This window comes from Pan troglodytes, chromosome 1 (genome assembly GCF_028858775.2).
Source record: "Pan troglodytes isolate AG18354 chromosome 1, NHGRI_mPanTro3-v2.0_pri, whole genome shotgun sequence".
Taxonomy (NCBI): domain Eukaryota; kingdom Metazoa; phylum Chordata; class Mammalia; order Primates; family Hominidae; genus Pan; species Pan troglodytes.
Genome location: NC_072398.2, coordinates 130160696 through 130184477, shown reverse-complemented (window position 1 = coordinate 130184477; position 23782 = coordinate 130160696). Strand labels below are relative to the sequence as shown.

General features: G+C 37.4%; 2 protein-coding genes across 15 annotated transcripts in view; one reads left to right on the top strand and one right to left on the bottom strand.

The window, feature by feature from the left end:
- Positions 1–1103, top strand: part of SLC30A7 (solute carrier family 30 member 7) — a 99790-nt gene extending 98687 nt beyond the window's left edge. The window contains exons 12-13 of the transcript XR_001707961.4: positions 445–490; positions 608–1103. The gene's annotated coding sequence lies outside the window, so the exon portion shown is untranslated. The remainder of the gene's footprint in view (positions 1–444; positions 491–607) is intronic.
- DPH5 (diphthamide biosynthesis 5) overlaps positions 1–23782 on the bottom strand; it is a 35785-nt gene that overhangs the window by 4964 nt on the left and 7039 nt on the right. For 13 of the 14 annotated variants that reach the window (XM_009426433.5, XM_513597.7, XM_063799060.1 and 10 more), the window contains exons 4-6: positions 18676–18784; positions 6452–6572; positions 81–120 (exon numbers count right to left, since the gene is read on the bottom strand). In XM_009426433.5, the coding sequence (XP_009424708.1) occupies positions 81–120; positions 6452–6572; positions 18676–18784 (270 nt within the window). The remainder of the gene's footprint in view (positions 1–80; positions 121–6451; positions 6573–18675; positions 18785–23782) is intronic. The other variant, XM_009426482.5, reaches the window with a different exon arrangement.

The following is a 23782-nucleotide window of genomic DNA, read 5'->3' as shown; positions in this document are numbered from 1 at the left end:
ACTCAGGTCATTTAAGTAGAATGTATTGAATTGTTCAAGGAAATAAAACACATGTATGCATTCTCAGAATAATAACTTACTTGATTAGATTTTCCAAAGACTGCTCCTTTACTTTGATGTCTGTAGGAAGTAAAAATAGTTCTTTTAATTTAATTAAAAACTTTATCCAAAACCCTATGTGTAAACCTCAGTTAAGAGTCACCTAAATTTTGGGGAAACACTCTTCCCTCACATTTTAATTAGCCACTTTCTTACAGTAACACAGAGAAGAATGGAAGCTTGTGGTTGTGCCACTAGTTAGAAAACAAACATGAACTTGGCCCTGAGACCATCCTGCTAACATCTAATTTCCTTTTGGAAAAGAAGACAAGGGAAAGAATTAGATAAACATTGGCATATACACTACTAACAGCTAATCACAATCTTTGTTTTCATTTCTACCAGCTAGTAACTGCACAGACCCATCTGAAAGCCCTTTGATAGATGTAATGTAAGTAGAAAAAAATCTTTTCCACATTTAAAAAAGTCTTTTGCTTTCTGACGAATGTTAACACATGCCATAATTTTGAATAAATACTTTAATTCTAAGTATTCATGCTTTTAACAGGGATTTGAGCATGGACTGTGTGTCAGACGCTGCGCCAGAGACTGGGATACCACAGGGACCTGACCAGATATAAACTCTGCTCTCTAGAAGCTTGACAGTCCAAGCATCACAAATATTTGATTCGGTATACTTTTTAATCACTCATGCTCAACCGAACTATTTGGTAAAAGGTAAAAAAGCAGAATCACTCTACATCCTCAAAGGAACTCAGTATACAACAGCAACAGCAACAGCTGCTTCCTGCTTTACATGCTGAAAACAAATGGTTCAGCCAAAGTTTGTTTTTGCAAAAATAAACATAGTGCAACTGAGGAGTCTTTACTAGACTTATGCAGATTTCCTAAGTGATTATAGAAGTGTTTCTTATAAAGGATATCAAAGAGTTTGCTTGGAAATTATAGCAGAGTTAATATTAAATACATATTTTTAAATGTTCTTGGAACCAGCATTGAAAGCCTTTTTCAGGTTTGAAATATCATTATTTATTTAATATTTCTACTTGTCTGTCACATTGTGGAGAAAAAAACGAATGCCTGTTATTAAGAATGTGGCCTCCCTATAATCAATGGTGTTAGTCAACTTTTAGATTTCCTTTAAATTACGTTTCTAAGATTTTAAAAATTTTAACCCATTTATTAATTCATTCACTCTGAGCTTCTGAAATGTTGTGATGAGATTTTTCATATTTTCAGTTGTCTTTACTTTTCAAATATGCTCTATAGAATCTGATTTTTAAAAGGAAGAGGGTTGAGGAGAATTTTTAGAGGCAAATCCTTTTTAATCAAGGAGTGCATTCGTGACTTCGTCTCAAGCCAGACCCCGCATTACTTTTCCCTTGTCTTCACACAGTCCATAATTATTCCTCTCTATTTCTACTTGCTAGAATGTAAGGTTCTCTGATTCATCTTAGTACCAGGACCTAGCATAATGTGAAGCACCCAGAAGACACTCCATAAATGTCTACTGAATAAATTTACTCAAGCGACTCTCCTACCACTCAGTCACCAGCCCATATTAAACTATCCACTCTCTGGGCAACGTACGTCCTAACTCCTTCATAAAGTCTTTGTTGACTTCTCCTCAAATGCTTTTTGTTCTTGGAAAGATCTACACAATTAATGCTATCTTTTATTAACCTCTAATTATATCATATATATTGGTCTTGTCTTTCTAAGTAAATTTTAAATTCTCTGTGTTTTCCTGCCATGGTTTATCCTCACTAATCCCTATGGAATTTAACCCACAGCAGGCATTCAATAAATACATACTAATTTAAATAATGAGAATGCCAGATGATAAAACGATGAGAACTATGGTTTGAGGATTTGAAATCATGACATCCTATACTTCACACTCTGTTCCTGCTTTTGTTAATGGAGCAAGGAAGATACATTGTTTAACCTTGTTTATCTTTTCCCAGGAAAGCTAAGAAAAGGGGCAGCTCTTAGAAAGACAACTCAAGAGCCAAATTTCTAGTTTGTCCTTCCTGCCTCTCCATACAATAGAACTTAATTGTTCTTTAAACTTTCACGTGCACAACACATTAGTTCCAAACTAGATTTCAAAGCTTTGACAGCAGGACCCACGTCTACACTTCCTTAGTATTCCAAAAGAAACTAACTCTACATGGGGCATAGGGTAAGCACTCAATAAATACCTGTACACTGATCTTCTATCTGCCTTTCCAAAGCTTCTGAAAAGATAAGTGCTGCTTCCTCTCCTTCCTATCTTTTTTTTTGTTTTTGAGAAGGAGTCTCGCTCTGTGGTCCAGGCTGGAGTGCAGTGGTGCAATCTCAGCTCAATGCAAGCTCCGCCTCCTGGGTTCACACCATTCTCTTGTCTCAGCCTCCCGAGTAGCTGAGACTACAGGCACCTGCAACCACGCCCGGCTAATTTTTTGTATTTTTAGTAGAGATGGGGTTTCACCGTGTTAGTCAGGATGGTCTCGATCTTCTGACCTCGTGATCCGCCCGCCTCGGCCTCCCAAAGTGCTGGGATTACAGGCGTGAGCCACCGCACCCGGCCTTTCCTGTCATTTTTAATGGATATATGGGGAGGTTATCAGGTAGCCTGCCTCTCAGATTCTTCCTTCCCTGTTCTGTTTTAGAACCTTTCAGTACTGTTATAAAACATACATTCTAGTATCTGAGCTCCAATGAATCCCCATTTTTCATCCCTCAGATACACCTACTTCTTTAGCAAAAGTCCTTTTAAAAATTATCCTTCGCCCGTCATCTACTTTGACCTTCTACCCACAGCTGGCCTTAACTGGATCTAACTTTGGGATAACAAGATGGATATATCTGATGGCATAGTCCATACCAACTCACAAGTCTTACAGTGTCCTTGTTAGTAAGGACTATAAAAAAATAAGACCAGTCTCTTTTTACAAGGAAAATTCAAAGACAAAATTATAAAGATAATTAATGATGAATGAAGCACTAAATCACACTGGCAATAAACTAAAATAAGAAAACATCATACTAGCTGATTGCAAATATTGGCATAAGACCAAAGAAAATGTGTTAGAGAAGCGTTTATGGCCTAATCTAGATCTATAATTAATTAGATGCCAAGAATAAAAGGGGGGCCGGGTGCAGTGGCTCAAGCCCGTCATCCCAGCACTTTGGGAGGTTGAGACGGGCAGATCACTTGAGGCCAGGGGTTTGAGACCAGCCTGGTTAACATGGCAAAACCCCATCTCTACTAAAAACACAAAAATTAAACAAGCATGGTAGCAGACTTCTGTAATCCCAGCCTCAGGAGGCTGAGGCAGGAGAATCGCTTGAACCTGGTAGGCAGAGGTTGCAGTGAGCTGAGACTGCACTACTGCACTCCAGCCTGGATGACAGGGTAAACCTTATCTTTAAAAAAAAAAAAAGAAAAGAAAAGAAAAGAAAAAAATGCAATTAAAAGGAGTGTATTCTGGCTGCAACTGATTGAACTAGCAAGAGTTAAAGATTTTCTGTGCCAATGGGTCATAAGACCAAGTCTGAGAATATAGACTAAATAAAACTTCCATTAACTTCCATAAATATTTATTTAGTGCCTACACTGTGCTAGACTTCTAGACATTAGGAAGAGAATAATGAGCAAGATAAAGTCTCTGCTCTTATGAAGCAGTGAAGAAATCAAGTTAATAAGGTAATTCATATGGCTGGTAAGACTATGAAGAAAGTAGTGTAAGGTTATAACACATCACTGAAGGGATTCAGGGTGCAGCACATGAGATTAAATAAAATTTCACTCAAGATCAGGAGCCAGCAAACTTCTGAAAAGGGGCAGGCAGCAAATATTTTAGGTTTTGAGGACCATATGGTCTCTGTCACAGCTACTCATCACTGCTGTTGTGGCATGAAAGTAGCCATAGATAATATATAAATGAAGGTGCATGGCCATGTTCCAATAAAGGCTTATTTACAAAACATTAGGCCAGATGTGATCCATGGGTACTTGTTTGCTAATCCCTGCTGTAGATATTAATTTCTATCCTAAGAAATGCCAATCATTAGTAAAAATGTATTATAATCTTTTCTATTAAGACATACAGCCAGGCACCATGGTTCACTCATCTAAGCCCAGCACTTTGGGGGGCCAAGGTAGGTGGATCGCTTGAGCCCAGAAATTCGAGACCAGCCTGGGCAACATGGCGAAACTCCATCTTTACAAAACATACAAAAATTAGCTAGGTGTGGTGGCGTATGCCTGTGGTTCCAGCTACCTAGAAGGCTGAGGTGGGAGGATCACTTGGGCATGGGAGGTTGAGACTGCAGTATGCTGAGATTGTGACACTGCACTCCAGCCTGGGAGACAGAGCGAGACCTTGTCTCTTAAACAAACAAACAAACAAAAAATGTATTTTGTTGCTTAAAATTAAATATTGTTAAATAATAGAGATTGGCTATATTATGCAAATAGCTTAAAAAATTTTGGCAAATTGGCCAGGTGCAGTAGCTCATACCTGTAATCCCAGCACTTTGGGGGGCAGAGGCGGGCAGATCTTAAGGTCAGGAGTTCGAGACCAGTTTGGCCAATATGGCGAAACCCCATCTTTACTAAAAATACAAAAATTAGCCGGGTGTGGTGGCAGGCACCTGTAATCCCAGTTACTCGGAAGGCTGAGGCAGGAGAATTGCTTGAACCCGGGAGGTGGAGGTTGCAGTGAGCCAAGATCACGCCACTGCAATCCAGCCTGGGCAACAAGAGCAAGGCTCCGTCTCAAAAAAATAAAAATAAAATAAAAGGCCGAGTGCAGTGGCTCACGCTTGTAATCCCAGCACTTTAGGAGGCCGAGGCGGGTGGATCATGAGGTCAGGAGATGGAGACCACCCTGGCTAACATGGTGAAACCCCATCTCTACTAAAAAAAATACAAAAAATTAGCCGGGCGTGGTGGCATGCACCTGTAGTCCTAACTACCCAGGGAGCCAAGGCAGGAGAATTGCCTGAATTCAGGAGGCGGAGGTTGCAGTGAGCCGAGACTGCACCACTGCACTCCAGCCTGGGCAACAGATTGAGACTCTGTCTTGAAAAAAAAAAAGTGGCAAACAGAAATCTTGTCTAATTTTCTGAATATCTGTATTTAATATACAGAGGCCAAAATCATGGGCTTATTCTCTGTCCTGATCTTGTGCTATGTGATAGACATTTTGGTGAGTGGCTTCACACACAGTTTCAGTAACACAGTACAATTCAAAGTATGATCTCAGGACCAATGCCAGTATGTGAGCTTTGTGTTGCCAGTAAATGATGAAGTAACTACAGGAGTAAGAATATGTACAAAATTTATAGTAACTTGACACTGACATAAAAGACCGAAAATTTAAAAATCAAACATATGTTTTAAACAACCCAACCATGGTTCTTTACCACAAATAGTTTGAGAAGTACTGCTCTATATAACTCCATGAAGTAGGAGGAATTATTCCTATTTGATAAATATGAAGGCTAAGGAATGTTTACAGTACTCTCTAGCTAGTAAGTAGTAGCACTGGGATTTTGTCTTCTGATTCCAAGTAGAAGTATCATTGCAAAGTCATCAAAAATGTCAGTTAGCTGTGTTCTGTTTAGTCACAGATTAAGTCTTTGATACCAGTATTTCTTTCTACAACATATGCTACTAGAATAGGGGCTGATTAGCAAATGTGAATCGGTAAAATTTCAGTGCCTCTGCTAGAAAGAAAACACCATGGCTTTCTGAAACTCAGTACTATTATCTTGGAAAACAAAGACAGTGATCCCAGCTCTTTCCACACTAAAAAGGAAATAGGATTTGGGGAAGAAGGTACAGTGAAATGAGCTATTATTAAAAGGCTATCTGATTCTACCAGTTCTGCCAACAATTGACTAGGTGACATTGGGGAAATAATTCAATATTCTGGGCCTCAACTTCATCTGTAAAACAGGCCTCAATAAGATCTCCAGAGTCTCTTTCAGATCTATCATTGTGAATCTGATAGCATCAATACTGCAGTATTCAAAGAACCTCCCTAGGAAGATGCAGGATGGTCCTTGGTAAGACTTGCTCAGTGCATGTCTATTGGATTGCAGTAAATCCTTGATGGACAAATGAGTAAGATATGCAATACTGTAGAGGATCTACTAGGGCAGGGCATAAGAGGGAGCAGCGTAACTATGGTGTGTATGCAGAAATAGCCATGTGGTACTTGAAGCAGAAGATGCGTGTCTCTCTAAGAGCATGGGAAAGAGTGTGGTCTGCATAGAATGGCTAGACTGTGTCTTTTCTTACCTCTAGCTAATTATCCACAGACCTTAACACAAAATCAAAATGAGAACAGTATGATAGTTCCATATTGTTACTTCAAGGAAATTCCAAAACCCTTACCTAGTAAACATAATGTGTGCATGCCATTTTGTCTGTTCTTCTTCACTTTGTCAAAGAAGCTTTCTGGTCTCCAAGTGTCTGTCCAAAAAACAATAGAAACTGTCTCTCCAAACTTATATAACTAGAAAAAAAAACATTAATTAATGATGGAACAATTAACTACTATTTCATAGATAAGGAGAGAATTTAATCATTTTACAACCAAAATAAAAAGTGAATATCCAACTCGAAATGGGTTGGGGATCAAATCTGTCACCAAAAAAGGTAACAGAAACTTCTCTTTGGTTCATGGTAGCTGGTGTCTTTCTGATGCCAGTAGTAAGTAAGTTTCAGTAATAAGTTTCTAGTATTTCTGCATTCTGTATAGGAACATGTGTAACAATTTCATAATTTAGCTATATAGTTGCTAAAAATACTGAAATGCAAAGAACCCAGGAGAAAAAAAAAAAGAGTTCTGAGCAATCAGAGTGGGGTTCACAAGGTTAATATTGTTCTCATTTTACAGATGAGACCATCAAGGCGTAGAAAGAGCAACTGACTTAGCTAGTCACATAGCTAACTAAAATAAAAATAAACACTTAAATCTAGCCTGAGGGAATGCTCCCTTCCATCACACTATCTCAAGAAAACAAAGCATATGCTCACTCCTGCCATTATTCCAAACCTATAGCCCCTTAATTTGGCAAGATTCTATTTGTTCCCTCACTATAGAGTTCAGGGATGAGGGCCTTTTTCCAAACCTTCTCTTTAACCCACAAGTGGCCCACCCGGGTTCACCATCACTACAACCAAGAAGCTGGCTTCTCTGATCCAGACTGGCTGAACTAGCTCACTTAAGCGAGTCCAATTTCAAATCTTATGTGAGAAAATCTACTTTTGAATTCTGGCTCTGCAACTTGTTGGCTGTGTGATATTACTGTAAGATTTTATCTCTAAAATAGGAATAGTGATAAAATTCTGTTTTTCCTACTCCTAGGGTTGTGAGGATCATATGACATGTAAAAAGTTATTCAAACTGTGAAACAATAGGTTAATATTAGTTCTTATCTCAGCACTGAGCAAAGGACATTTATTTTCAAAGACAATATAAAACAGAATACTAAAGTTGTATAAAGATTTAATTATTCAATTTAAATAGTACTTGAAATAATTTATAATAGAACTGGTAAGCACTAGACTCACATCTAGTCCTCTGCCACAAATTAACTGTGTGCCTGAAATAGCCGTGTGACTTCAGGAAGTCACTTTTCTCAGCCTTGGGTTCTTCAATTAAAAATGCAGAACCTGGTCTGGAGCAAGGATTAGTCATCCTCTGCTTCCAGTAGCCTAAGGCTTTTCAAATCAGTTTCAGAGGCTCAGTAAGATATGAGGAAGACAAGCAGGAAGGAAACAGAGAAGGTGGGGCATTCAGGTGTTTCATCCCTAATTCCCTAGAGCAGCAGCTCAACGTTTCTCAGTTTTTACATAATGAGGTCCTATAAACTATAATCAATACTCATAATGGTGACTTTGAGTTCTAAAGGGAAGGTTCATCATGTTCTTCATAGGCCACAGCCTACATCTTACCTACTAACAAGGTTTACTCCCAAAGTCCATTTGAAAGCTGCCTAAAAACATATTATCTCATAGAAGTTATGCTATTCAGTAGCAATCAAATTCACAGGTCAGTGTACAAAGACCCATGTAACTCCAAGTATTGAGTCATGAAACTTCCTGCCACATGTGACAGGTTTCCCTGTGACAATGTATTTCTAGTTCCAATGTGGAATGCCAGGAATATGTTCACTCTGTGCCAAGCTACCAGGATCGGTCCTGGCCCTGCTGAGGGGTTTTGTTATTATTATTGGGTGATGAGAGGCAAACTTAGCCAACAAATACTTATTACAGATCATCTACTATGTACCAGGTATTATGCTAGTCACAGGTTTAAAATGACAGGCAAAACACAGCTCTGGCTCTCATGGATTGTGCAGTCTTGCTCATGTCTCATACAGCAGAGAAAGGCTCTGCAGTCATGGCACTGGTTCTTACTATGATTAATCATGGACAAGTCAAGTAACATTAATCCTTGGGAGGAACCCTTCTACAAAATGGGTATAATAACTGTAAACATAAAAATGTGGTTTTTAAGGGTTAAATGACACAAAGTATGCAGAGTGCCTAGTAGTGCCTTGCACATGGAAAAGTCTTAGTGTTAGGAATTTGATGATATAATAATGATAATGTTTTAATAATGAAGATGTTCTAAAATGCTGTGTCCTGCTTTAATCCAACTGCTTTCCTTATTGGAGTAAGCTCAAAAATATTACTAAATACTTGAAACTACATTTATGATTTCATTCTGACAAGTTCAACTGTTTACATTCTAAAAAGGATTTTTCACATCTCAGATCAAACTATGAAATATTAGTATTATTCCATAAAAAAGCTTCAAGGTAAAACTGTTAAAAAAATTATATATGCAATAATACATACTTTAAATGAGTCTTAAATACTTTAAGAGTCATGGGAATACAGTCATGGAAGGAAATAAGTTCTTCATTCAAAAAGAAAGTGACAGACCACTTAAGAAAGAATTGAGATGCAAGTCACATATAAACACTAAAGCATTTTGTGTAGCAGTGTCTTTGAATTGTCTAATTTGAGAGATTAAAGAAAACCTCACACAAGCACTGCTCTCCAGGACCCTGATTTATAAACTGTAACCACTCCTGTAGCTGTGGTGCAAACTTCTTCAGTGAATCCTGGAACATTATGCAAACAATTTCACCATATGTCAATACCTCAAAGAACAAAAGAACCAGTTCTTTGTGTTTCACAATCGAAGGGCTTACCAGTGAACTATACTAGAGCAAAGTGACACAGTGATGAGAACTGAGATTGCAGAAGCCTAAGTATTGAACCATCCTATAATATTCATATAAGCCTTTGTGCTGTGATCATTTTTCCTCCAAAACATTATTGCTGCAAATCTAAATTTAAAGACTAAAAAAACAGCTGTTTTGTAAGAAACAGTAGGTAAACACAGGCCTTTTTAAATTTTAACCTGGAGTAACCTATAGAGAAAGCAGTTTACCTAACTTACATTGGATTATGTTTTATCTAGGACAAAAACCAAAAAAACTCAAAACATCCACTCATTAGGCATAAGGCACAATCTAGTTAGAAGATGCTCAAGAAAGACAATAGTAGGTAGTAGTAATTATTATTAAATATGCTATAGACTCTAAGCACTATAAGGATTCAGCATTTCCCCCACTAAGAGGGCATCTGAAGGCATCTTCTGAAAATACAAGGTGTAAGCTAGACCTTGAAAGACAGTTAAGATTTAAGACTGGAGAAGCCGAACATGGGGAAAGAATGAGATACTATGAACAAAGTAACAGAGGTGGGAAGTCTTGGGCAATATTTAAAATGGCATTAAGCCATTACCCAGAAATAGCTAACTGTGCCTGACTTCTCTCTAAACATATATCTAATTCCTGACATCTTATTTAGTGCCAATTCCTGTAAATTCTGCTGTATATTTTATGTAGCTGACTACTCATTTCTTTCCCTACAACCATGGTTTGAGCCCTCAATATCACTTGCCTGAATAACCTTAACAGTCTCCTAACTCATCTCATAGCCATCAATATTTCTTTCCTTTTAGAAGCATAGATGCTTTGTAAAACTCCATTTTAGATTTCAATGCTTTTGTTATTTTATATAACAAATAAAAATATTTTCTGTGGTATTAAAGCTAAAAAAATCTGTTAAGAAAAATTAAACTTGCTAAGAACTCTATTAAGCCCTGCAAGTATCATGTATTTATATCCTAAATTAAATCAGTTAAATCTGTGAAGTGAAAGAAAGCCAAGCCAGCAAAACTGTCAAAAAATGTACCACAAAACCACATAATCAAGAGTGACTAGTTTTCTCTTCTATACAGAATACTGTTCTTGGGGATGGGTTTTGTTTGTTGTTTTTATCCCCACATACAATTTGCATGCCATTGATGTAACATTGATTTTTGATGACACTAAGGAAGAGTATGCACATGGCCACACACTAGGCACATAAAGTTGAATGACTACGTAGACAGAAGAGCTACAAGATTTATTCTCACACATAAATGAGAGCCACTTGTAAATTAAATTTTAAAATGACAATTTACAGCATATAATTTCAAAGACAAGATCGAACTCCAGGGTGGAAGGCAGGGGGTTGGGGGAAAAAATAAATAAGAAATTCAACTCAGCAAGTACTTGTTACATATTCATTATATGCATGGCACTGTGATAGAATGCAATGGCAGATAGGAAAATGAGTAAATCAAAGAGTTTATAATATGATAAAGTCATAAACATATATAACACGGCTTGGCTGTGTCCCCAACCAAATCTCATCTTGAATTGTAGTTCCTATAATCCCCACATGTTGTGGGAGGGACCCGGTAGTGGGGGAGGTGAGGTGGGGAGCAGTTACCTCCATGCTGTTCTCGTGATAGTGAGTTCTCACAAGATCTGATGGTTTCATAAGGGGCTTTCCCCCCTCTTTACTCTGCGCATCTCTTTGCTGCTGTCATGTGAAGAAGGATGTGTTTGCTTCCCCTACAGCCATAATTGTAAGTGTTCTGAGGCCTCCCCAGCCATGCTGAACTGTGACTCAATTAAACTCCACAGTTTATTGACCTCAAAGTCAATTTGACCTCAAAATTGAGTCACAATTGACCTCAAAGTCAATTTCCCAGTCTTGGGTATGTCTTTATTAGAAGCATGAGAATGGACTAATACAACATACAAGTAACTGAACATTCTATATAGGATGGGGATTAATTTACCAAAATTGTTTTAATGGAAGAATGGCATAATTATATTTACAATTTAAAAAGAAAACTATGAAGTAGGAAAAAAATGATGGTAAGGTGGCTATTTAAAAAAATAATGATTAGAACCAGTAATAAGTGGAAACAGAAAGGAAGAAAAAAAATTAAATATGCTCATGACTTAGCAGGTAGTCAAAAACTGTTCCTAAGTGACTAAAAGAATAGAAAGAGCTTAGATTATTTTCTTCTAAGACCACAGAAGGATATAGAACTCTAGATGATAAAATCTAGCTTAATACAAAGAACACTAAAACTAGGTGTTCTTTGTATTAAGCTAGGGTTTTTCATTACTACATTAGTCCCTGGACAACAATGAAACCAATTAATGCTTCTGAAAAGTAACGATAAGAATCACTACAAGGTCGACAATGCTGACTATCACAATGAATGTTGTGGTATTAAAAAAAAAGAGAGGAAATGAGTTGTTACTTTCTGAAAGTAATATACATTTTTCCAAACTAGAAATGCATTATATAAACAGATGAACATATGGCAATACTCAAGGTCACTCATGCAATAGCAAGAGAAAGTGGAAACATTTCACAATGATAGGAAATTATACAACCTTTTCTCTGAAGTCAGCCACAACTGATAATGCAGTTTTTATCTGAAATCACTGCTACCTGGTTTCATGGAACTGTCTCATTTATCTGCCTTTTAAAATGTTTTAAAACCATTTCAGTCACCAAATTTCTACAAGAGAACTAATATATTCTATCACACAAATGATTAAGAAAGATAATAAAATTCTATACAAAGAAGTATTTCAGAATTTGCAATTTTTTCTAATATTTGTTTGGCCTATAAGATCAAGTAAATATACACATACTAAGTGTTGAATAAAAAGACTGAAATGTGCCAAAATTGGTAACTGTGGATATCTCTAGGTGGTGGTACTATGGATGCTTTTTTATTTTCTTTTTATACTCAATATATCTTCCTAATTTTCTGTGAGCCTAGAAATCATTTATTATCAAGGAAAATGGTTCTTCTAAAGCAGGAACAATGCTAAATGGAAGCAATTCTGATTCTGTATGTCTAAGCTAACTGCTTCTGCAGAAATGTTAAACTCATGAATTCAAGAAAAGGACTTTGGCCGGGTGCGGTGGCTCACGCCTGTAATCCCAGCACTTTGGGAGGCCTAGGCAGGCAGATCACGAGGTCAGGAGATTGAGACCATCCTGGCTAACACAGTGAAACCCCGTCTCTACTAAAAATATGAAAAAAATTTGCTGGGTGTGGTGGTGGGCGCCTGTAGTCCCAGCTACTCGGGAGGCTGAGGCAGGAGAATGGCATGAACCCAGGAGGTGGAGCTTGCAGTGAGCTGAGATCGCGCCATTGCACTCCAGCCTGGGCGACAGAGCAAGACTCCGTCCCCACCCAAAAAAACAAAAAAACAGAAACAAAAACAAAAACAAAAACAAAAAACAAAGAAAAGTGCTTTATTCTCCTATCTTCTGTGTATTGAGAAAAATCTCGGATTTATTAAGAGTGATCCTCAATTTATTAAGCAAATTTTCATTACCAGGACATCTAAATACAACCAACATGCCTGGCTTTAGACATACAAATAGGCTTTTCTTTCATTAGAAAAATCTGCAAAATGTTAAACAAATACAAGTGTTAGAAATATGTTAGGAATTTAAAAACATGATTTTAAAGTATATGTGTTTATAACTATTATTTTAATGTGAAAAATCCTAAAATTTATTGAATGAAAATTTGAGTACCTAAAGTATCTCAGTCAAGATAATCTTTGCTAAATGTTGGAAAAGAGGCTGGCTTTTTGGCTTCCAAATCTATATTAGACCTTATCTAGTTTAGTAATTTTCATACATCTTACTGGCACTTAGTGTACGTTTAGTTCTTTTTTTCTAAATGAACTACTCTTAAGTAAAACATCAATAGAGTTAAAGATAATGATTGGGCTCCCTGAGGATCTAAATCTCTGTTATTTAGTGTTATGTCATTACTTCATTGTCTGCAGAATCCCTAAAGCATCTTCATACATCATGGTGTGGTTTGAAAACCAACATTCTCATCCAGTCTCCCTCCCAATCCTCACCACATACCCTTACAGTAAAGTAATCTGAGATCCAGAGAAGATGACGCCTTAGTTACTGCTTAGGCAAGAAGTAAAACAAGGGCTTTTAAGTTGAAGTTCAATTCTAAATCTTTTCCATTATATTTTTCCTCTACCAATTCTACCCAATATGTAGTCTATTCTTATTCAACATAGATATATTCTAAGCCTCGTGTTAACTGACTCCCTAGACAGCCAAGGTTTCTTTGGTATTTATGTATGCACATATTTGTATGTGTGTGTGTGTTACTGCAATACCTTACAGATTCCCTAAAGTGCTTCCAAGACTCTCTCTTTTAACTACACTTCTCTCTCTGTTAGGAATGCCTTCTGCCCTCTTGCCTATCTAGCTAACTTCATATAATTCATTTTTTTAACCACTTTACTGCATTATCATCACATAACAATGACTCTTCCAAGCGTATGATTCAATGCTTTTTAGTAAATTACCACACTGTGCAACCATACTTAGTTTTAGAACATTTTTCATCACCCAACTAAGACCCCTTATGTCCATTCACAGTTAATCCCTGTAATGCCCAGCCCCAAACAACCATTAATTACTTTCTGTCTCTACAGATTTGCCTTTTGGGGACACTTCATGTAAACAGAATCAAATAATACATGATCTTCTATGTCTGGCTTCTTTCATTTAACATACATGTATTTAATACCTACCCCATGACTTTAACTCTTCCCAAGACATTAGTAGAGACTTCAAGGCAACATCCATACCCTCAAGAGTCTAGGAGTAAGATAAACCTAATCATACTCTTCCACATAATCAATTCTATGATTAATCTATGGTCCTGAAAGCACAGAAAGACTGGCACAGGGCTCTTAGTGACAGGAGGCAACTGCTCTAGCAATAACAAGTTTAACAGAACCAATCAAAGTAGGAAGCCAATCGAGCAGTAGTAATAGAAGAATCCAGGCCTATAGACAAGTCTTTGGGGGTACAAACCATAATAACTGTGGTAGTGGAGATGGTGGAAAAGGACCCATTAGCATAAAGACCCCAATTCCTTTCCTAGGACTATCAGTAAGGCAGAAATGGCTCTCTACATCTCCCCAAATCTCAATTCTCTTAATAGAAAATGCTCTTACAAGTTCACTTTCTAAATCTTCTCTTACGCCCTACTCCATACAGTACAAGCCACCATCATTTTTCCTCTAAATGACTGTAATTTAGAGGATTTCCTCAATTCCAATCTTGCCTGGCAGTAATTCAATCTCCACATATTGGCCAAAGCTTACGTTTTAAAAAATTTATCAGATCAAGTATTTATACTGCTTAAAACCCTTCAATGTCAATCTATGTCACTTAGGATAACATCTAAACTCCTAATGTTGAATGAGAGCCTAGTGATCCAGCCCTATCCACCTATCCAACCTCAGGTCACTCTTTCCCTTGCCTGCTATGGTCCAGCAAGCCTTTCCTTGGTTCCTTTAACAAGCCAAGCTCATTCTCACTTCAGGGCCTTTGCACTGTTTCCTCTGTATGGAATATGCTAGTTCCTTCTTGATTCATATCAAATCTCAAATGTCACCTTCTTAGAGATACCTTCCCGACCTCAGTAGTGACTTAGTCACTCTCTAAATACCAGTCTACTTGAATTTCTCATGCTTACCATTATCTAATATTTATCATTTTATTGATGTTGTCTCTTCTGCCCACTAAAATAGAATCTCTTTGAGAGCAAGGACCCTACTGGTCAAGTTTATCACTGTATCCAAAGGCACTTAGAAAAATAAGTAGGTTAACAGTATTTGTTGAATGAATGGATCACTATTCTCTTTAAAGATGTCTAACTTGGAAGCCTCTAATACACTTTTTATTTTACAAGGAAAATTTTCATCAGGAATATGGAGTTTGTGGTAGAGAATTTTATTTTATGGCAAGCCTGTAAGATAGTGCATATCAACTGGCTGTGTGTGTGAATGTCTGTGTGTATGAAGGAGTGTTAGATAGTTATACAACGATTTTTACCATCATAGTGATAAACAAAAATTTTCTGTTGGCTAATAAACTACAAAGGTAATGAACAATACTCAGTGGTTGATTCTGAACTCTGCATGTTGTTTCTTTAGAAAATAACAAAAACAACAGAATAGTTCAAAGGGGGTTGATAAATTGATAGCTGAAAAGTCTATTTCTAGGTTAGAAATTTCATACTGCTACTCTTTAATCTACTCTGTTCAATAACTTGATGGCTGTTTTTGAACTCATGGAAAGCTCTTTCACGGAGATGACAGAATGCCTTTTCACAGTGGTTCTCATCTCCCTTTTAAAAAACTGAGCAAGAGAGCATGGCAAGATAACCTCTCAACATCCTACATTTAACAAGTGTATACTGGGAATTAAAAACCTACTCTTCCAATCCTGCCATGCCAAACAAAAGACAACACAGTTCTTTCACTTTCTAAGTTTTTAATTTGTCTAGGTTGGTAATTCTCAAAGTATGGTACCTGTAGCAATAGCTTCAGTATCACCTGAGACTTTGTTACAAATACAAATTCTCAGACCCCATCCCAGATCTACTACATCAGAAAGTCTGAATATGAAGCCCAGCAACCTGTCTTACAAGCCCTCTAGGTGATTCTAATAAATACTAAGTCTGAGAACCACAGATTTAGGTTATTTTTTCTTCCATAAGCGCTAGTCCAAATAGTAAAGAGAAAAAGGCCAGCTATTATAAGGAAGAAGACTTTGTCAAAGTACTTGCATTATGCAGGATATCTATACATTTATTTTAAAATTTAAGGTGTTATGCATATGATTTTTAATGCTTTTTATATTAAAAAACTGTACAAAATGAATCAATAATTACCTCTTCTGATATGAATAATTTCAGTGGTATAAGAAGTATATCTTCATAGAAATGTGATCACTATATAAGACAGAACCTTAAAAGGCACCTCCTGTTTTTCACACAAATAGTCATTTCATATCCAGATTAGATAATAAAACTAAGCTGGGGGGAAAATGGTGTGTGGCTGTTTAGAGAAATCCCATACACAATTGTGAGAAAGTTTTTTGAAAAATAATATATGTGGATATGACTGTAGGTGCTTACATAAAGACTGCTAATTCTCACCGTAAATTCCCACTCAAATACCTTCACCCAATTTAGACACGAGAACAATTACACTTTACCTATCTATCAGTGTGGAGGATCAGAAGGACAGGGTCACCCAGGTTTAGTTTTAACCAGTCTATAAAACAGATTTATATGGGATGTGTTCTATTTTTATGCTTAATAAAGAAGCAAAAAAATTAATTAAAAATAGCTTAATTTAGAGCAAAATATGATGGAGAAAGGGCTAGTTAACTTCCTTTACAAGACACAAAATTATATGAAATATGGTAAAAATGTATGTCCTATTAGCTTAAGGTTTACATATCTTTATCAAATGATAATTTCTCTCCTTTTTTTCTTTCTTCTAGCAGTTATCAATTCTTTTTTTTTTTTTTTTTTTTGAGATGGAGTTTTCACTCTTGTCACCCAGGCTGGAGCGCAATGGCGCGATCTCAGCTCACTGCAACCTCCGCCTTGTGGATTAGGGTGATTCTCCTGCCTCAGCCTCCCCAGTAGCTGGGATTACAGGTCCCTGCCACCACGCCCAGCTAATTCTTGTATTTTTAGTAGAGACGAGGTTTCACCATGTTGGCCAGGCTGTTCTTGAATTTCTGACTTCAGGTGATCCACCTGCCTCGGCCTCCCAAAGTGCTGGGATTACAGGCGTGAGCTACCACACCCAGCCATCCGTCATCAGTTCTTAAAAGGCAGCATTGTCACAAGCTTGTCCAGTCTGCCTTATTTTGTTGTTGTTTTTCTGTTTTGTTTTGTTTTAGGCTTTTAGCAGCCTGAAGCCATGGTTTTTAGTTTCTGTCTCTAGTGATAAGCAGAAAAGAGGGATGAGGAAGGGGCTTTACTGGCCGAACCAGCAACAGAAACTAAGAACCCATGACTGTACTCTCTCCCTTGGACACCCCCAGAAGGGAAGAATACTGGACTAGGGATCAAGAGTTTTAGCTCCATCTACCTACCTGAATGACCTTGGGAACATATTTTGGCATCATTTTCTCCATCCCTATAGCATTCTTTGTAGTGCTAACATTTTATAGTTCTATGAACAGCATTTGACTTACTCCAACACAGAAATGTTCAGAAGGGTTTCAAAATGGGAAAAAAAGACTTGAATGGGCAAGGTTTTTTAAAAAGTATGCATTTTGGACAAAAAAGATAGCAAAATTCCATGCTAATTTAAACATAACAACTAAGAGCAAGTGGTGAATACTGTCAGGTCAGGTCAATCATTTATACTTTTTCTCTAGTTCTTCATAAACACAGGCAACATTTTGACATAAAAAGCCAGTATTAGTCAATTAAATTGAACTATTCTCTCCAAGTCATACAGAAAATATAGTCCTCTAAAGCTACAGACATAGCATTGGTGCCTGATGCTAACGTATCTTCTTGAAAATATCTATTTTTAAATTATGTGTTTCAGGAAGACACACTGGGAAATACTTATTTCACAGCTTCTAAGATGCATGTTGTTTTCCTATTATGATATATCTGAAAATAGGAATGTGTCTTAACAATTGATGATGCCTTAAAACCACTGTTAGCCAAGCAGCAGTTATAGTTGTCATGGATTATCCATGTGTGAACATCAGAATACAAACACCAAGCTTGGAAAATGATAGTAGCTAAGATATAAATGATAAAGATATAAATGATAGTAGCTAAGAAGTAAATCTTGGAAACAATTGTGGGGCACTCTAACCCCTCAGAACCAAGACTGTTGGACACAAAAATAACTAACTTTACACATCAATAACTGCAAACCTGGTTTAAAAGCCTATATCACTGGCTTTTAGCTTTTATACTGATTCTATTAAGAAATGCAGCATCACAATGCTCTTGACAGCACACAAAACAATACTATATGAAAAATCATGGGCCTCGACAATGCTGAGTACGTCATTTGGATTAGTTTATATTTTCCTTTTTATGTAAGTACAAGTTGAATTTAAGGTTAAAATCATTTTCTAGCTAAATCTAAACATTCGATTCCAATAAGGGGGAAAACCTAGCATAAAAAAATTAGTGTTAAAAAATTCAGGCTATGTATATACTAAGTAGCCTAGTATCAAATAGTAGTATGTTTTATGATTCATAAAATACAATTAAATGTATTTTCAATTTGTGGAAAAATAAAACATTTTTGTTTAATTCCACTGAAAAACCTCCTTTGTTGCATTACCTGTAAACCACAGCAGCCTACAGCATTCATTATGGAGGCATTGTGAATAACTCTATAAGGAATTCCCAGCTTTGTTGCTCTTAGAACAAGATCACTGTGTGTTGTAGCCCTGTAGTGAGAAAAGATTAGATTGGATTAAAGCAAACAACACTTTTAAGACAGTAAAGCTATATTTCCTGAGTTCATGTCAATTAAAGAGGCAGGAGCACTGCCTTTCTTCAAATTCTTCCACACACCTGCATAAGGCTTTCATCTGAGCTTTTCAGCAAGAAAATGCAAGACTAAACATGCCCTTCAAAATGCTGAGTTGCTACTATAACACTCCTAAAGCAGCCTTGGCAGCTACTTAAGAAAGGGACCTTTACTTGCCCATTGTCCTGTAAATACCTGAAAAAGACATCTATGAAATATAAGCTCAGCAACTTAACTCTTGAGCAGCAATTCTTAAGCTCTTTGGTCTCAGAGCCCTTTTAAATTCTTAAAATTACTGCTCTAAAATTCTAAATTAGGGCATAACTAGAATCACTGCTCTATTTTGAAGACTTTGTCTTTGTATTTAAAATATAAGGCAGAATATACACGTATACCATGAAGATATTGCAAGTTTGGGTCAAGATAACCACAATAATGTGAATATCAAAATATAGCCAGCCACATTAATTTTTTTGGTTTCTTAGTGCATATAAAAGTTATGTTTATACTATACTGTAGTCTGTTAAGTGTGTAATAGCATTATGTCGAGAAAATGTGCATACCTTAGTTTAAAAACACTTTATTGCTACAAAATGCCAACAATCATCTGAGCCTTCAGTGAGTTTAATCTTTTTGCTAGTGGATGGTCTTGCCTCCATGTTGATGGCTGCTAACTGATCAGGGTGGTGGTTGCTAAAGATGGGGGTGGCTGTGGCAATTTCTTAAAATAAAACAATGAAATTTGCTGCATTGATTGACTTTTCCTTTCATGAAAGATTTCTCTGTAGCATGCAACACTGTGTGATACCATTTTACCCACAGTGGAACCTCTTTCAAAACTGGAGCCAATCTTCTCAAACCCTGCTAGTAATCTACCAACTAAGTTTATATGATATTCTAAATCCTTTGTTGTCATCTCAACAATGTTCACAGCATCTTCATCAAGAATAGATTTCATCTCATGAAACCACTTTCTTTGCCTGTCCATAAGAAGCAATTCTTCATCTGTTCAAGTTTTATCCTAAGATTGAAGTAATTCCTTCATATCTTCAGGCTCCACTTCTAATTCTAGTTCTCTTGGTATTTCTACCATATCTACAGTTACTTCCTGCAGTGAAGTCTTGAAGCCCTCAAAGTCATTCAGGAGGGTTGGAATCGACCCCTCCCAAACTCCCATTAATGTGGGTATTTTTACCTCTTCTCATGAATCATGAATATTTTAAATGACATCTAGAATGGTGAATCCTTTCCAGAAGGTTTTCAATTTACTTTGCCCAGACTCATCAGAGAAATCACTATCTAGGGCAGCTACAGCCTCACAAAATATATTTCTTAGATAGAAAGACTTGAAAGTCAAAATTACTCCTTGATCCATGAGCTGTAGAATAGGTGTTGGGTTAGCAGGCATAAAAACAATAGTAATCTTCTTGTACGCTGCCTGAGCTCTTGGGTGACCAAGTGCATTGTCAATGAGCAATAATGTTTTGAAAGAAATCTATTTTTTTGAGCAGCAGGTCTCAAGGGTGGGTTTAAAATATTCAGTGAACCATGCTGTAAACAGATGTGCTGCCATTCAGGTTTTCTTGTTCCACTTACAGCGCACAGGGAGAATAGATTTAGCATAATTCTTACAGGACCTAGGATTTTCATAAGGCTATATATATGAGCACTGGCTTCAATCTAGAGTCACCAGCTGCATTAGCCCTACCAAGAGTTAGCCAGTCCTTTTAAGTCCGGCATTCACTCCTCCTCTCTAGCAATTAAAGTCCTACAAGGCATCCTCTTCCAATAGAAGGCTGTTTCATCCACACTGAAAATCTACTGTGTAGTGATTCATCAGTTACCTTAGCTAGACCTTCTGGATAACTTGTTTCCACAGCTCATACATTTATGTTATAGAGACAACTTTTTTCCTTAAACCTCATGAACCAACCTCGGCTAGCTTGGAACTATTTTTCTGCAGCTTCCTCACCCCTGTCAGCCTTCATAGACTTGAAGAGAGTTCGAGCCTTGCCCTGGATTAGACTTTAGCTTAAGGGAATATTGTGGCAGGTTTGATCTTCTATACAGAACACTAAAACGTTCTCCCTATCAGCAATAAGTCTGTTTTACTTCCTTATCATTAGAGCATTCATAAGAGTAGCACTTTTAATTTCCTTTAAGAACTTTTCCAGCCAGGTGCAGTGGCTCACATCTGTAATCCCAGCACTTTGGGAGGCTGAGGCAGACAGATCACGAGGTCAGGAGATCGAGACCATCCTGACCAACACGGTGAAACCCCGTCTCTACTAAAAATACAAAAAGTTAGCTGGGCGTGGTGGCAGGCGCCTGTAGTCCCAGCTACTCGGGAGGGTGAGGCAGGAGAATGGTGTGAACCCGGGAGGCGGAGCTTGCAGTGAGCTGAGATTGTGCCACTGCACTCCAGCCTGGGCGACAGAATGAGACTCCTTCTCAAAAAAAAGAACTTTTCCTTTGCATACGTAACTTGGCTGTCTGATGAAAAAGGCCTAGTTTCCAGCTTATCTTGGCTTTCCTTTTCTTTCTTTCTTTTTTCTTTTTGACACGGAATCTCACTATATCACCCAGGCTGGAGTGCAGTAGCATGATCTTGGCTCACTGCAACCTCCACCTCCTGGGTTCAAGCAATTGTCCCTCCCTCAGCCTCTCGGGTAGCTGGGATTACAGGCACCCGCCACCACGCCCAGCTAATTTTTGTATTTTTTGGTAGAGACGGGGTTTCATCATGTTGGCCAGACTGGTCTTGAACTCCTGACTGGAGGTGATCTGCCCACCTCAGCCTCCCAAAGTGCTGGGATTACAGGTGTGAGCCACCACACCCAGCCTCTTGGCTTTCTATATGCCTTCCTCATTTCTAGCTTTTGATTCAAAGTGAGAGACATGTGACTCTTTCACTTAAACACTTTGAGGCCATTGTAGGGTTATTAATTGACCTAACTTCAATATTGTTGGGTCTCTGGTAAAAGGGAGGCCCAAGGAGAGAGAGAGTTGGGGGAATGGCTGGTTGGTGGGGAGCAGTCAGAACACACACAACATTTATCAATTAAGTTCGCCATTTTATATGCGCTTGGTTTGTGGCAACCCAAAGTACAACAGTAACATCAAAGATCACTGATCACAAATCATCATTAACAGATGTAATAATGAAAAAGCTTGAAATATCACAATAATTACCAAAATGTAACACAGAGACAGGAAGTGAGAACATGCTGTCAGAAAAAAATGGCACCAATAGGACTGCTCAATGCAAAGTTGCCACAAACCTTCAATTTTTAAAAAATGCAATGTATGTGAAATGAAATAAAGCAAAACACAATAAAACGAGGTATGCCTGTACATAAATTTTCACAGCTTGTCACTCAGTCTTTATATGAGAGTCCTATCTCCTATAATATTGGATTTTATATCTGTCCAGCAGTCATTTTATTTATAACTGTTATTATTTGGTTACTGTGTGTAATTAGGATGTGTGTATGCGTATGTACGTATGTGTGCATATTTGACCTATTGCCTTTCCATTTTTAAGATAAAATCTCAAGACTGTAAGTAGGTAGATTGGAGTAAAGAGAGACTATAGATAAATATAAACATGGACACAGTGAAATGTAACCGCTTATCAATTTAGAACTTCATTTTAAAGGCCTTTTTCCCTCCTGATAAAAATTCCAGGCCCTACTGGGTAAAGCAACATTAGCATGTCTGAGAAACCACATGCAAACAAGTAGAACCTGTGGACTGGTCAATGCATACCAAGTAGGAAGATAAAGGGCTTTCACCCCATGGAGCAGTCAGATATATATTAACAAATTAACAAATGCCCACCAGGGAAGCCTGTTTTTAATCACATACATAAAATAAAACTGGTATGAAAAATAATCATTAATTTGATTTCAAATAAGCTTTTAAAAAATAACATGAATGTCAATTACAAAGAATTGTTTTTAATATCACCTTCAACAGAATCTCACTACTTAACATTAAGAGTAAATAAAACTAAATTAGTTACTTGGTGAGTTATTTAAGCAAATGAAAAACTGGTTCAAAATTACATCTCTATCACAAGTTTATTTAAAATGAGTAGACACATACATATACACACAAACAAATTTACTATTTCTAGGTATATGGCTCTATCTAAAATCATATATGTGTATACGTATGTATGCTCAGAAATAGTAATAAATCTGTCTGTAATAACATGCTTGTTACTTGAAATTGTTCTAAAGGCAATTTCAAAAAAGGAGATCCAAAAATGTTTTGATTAATGGAATCAATAAAATAAAGTACACAAAGGTGACCAATTTGAATATACAAAATTTGATTTTTTTTTTTTTTTTTTGAGACAGAGTCTTGCTCCATTGCCCAGGCTGGAGTGCAGTGGCACGATCTTGGCTCATGCAACCTCCGCCTCCCGGGTTCAATCAATTCTCCTGCCTCAGCCTCCTGAGTAGCTGGGATTACAGGTGCCTGCCACCGCGTCTGGCTACTTTTCTGTATTTTTAGTAGAGACGGGGTTTTGCCACGTTGCCCAGGCTGGTTTCAAACTCCTGGGCTCGGGCAATCCACCCGCCTCAGCCTCCCAAAGTTGCTGGGATTACAAGCATGAGCCACCGCGCCAGCTGGTATGTTTGTTTTAAATTTTATAGTGTCTCCGTTTTTGACATAAGTGTGGCTGGTGGGCCAGAAATTTAGTAATGTTTGCAATGATATAGTGCAAATGACGTTTTCATGAACTATGGAAGCACTAACACTTGGCACTATCCTTTTGAAAAATAATTGACAACATGCTTTATTCTACAAAATGTCCATGTCCACACCTTTTGATATTTTATTCCTAAAAACCTATTTTGGAGGATCTACCATAAGGAAACAACCTAAAACATGGGGATAAAGAAGT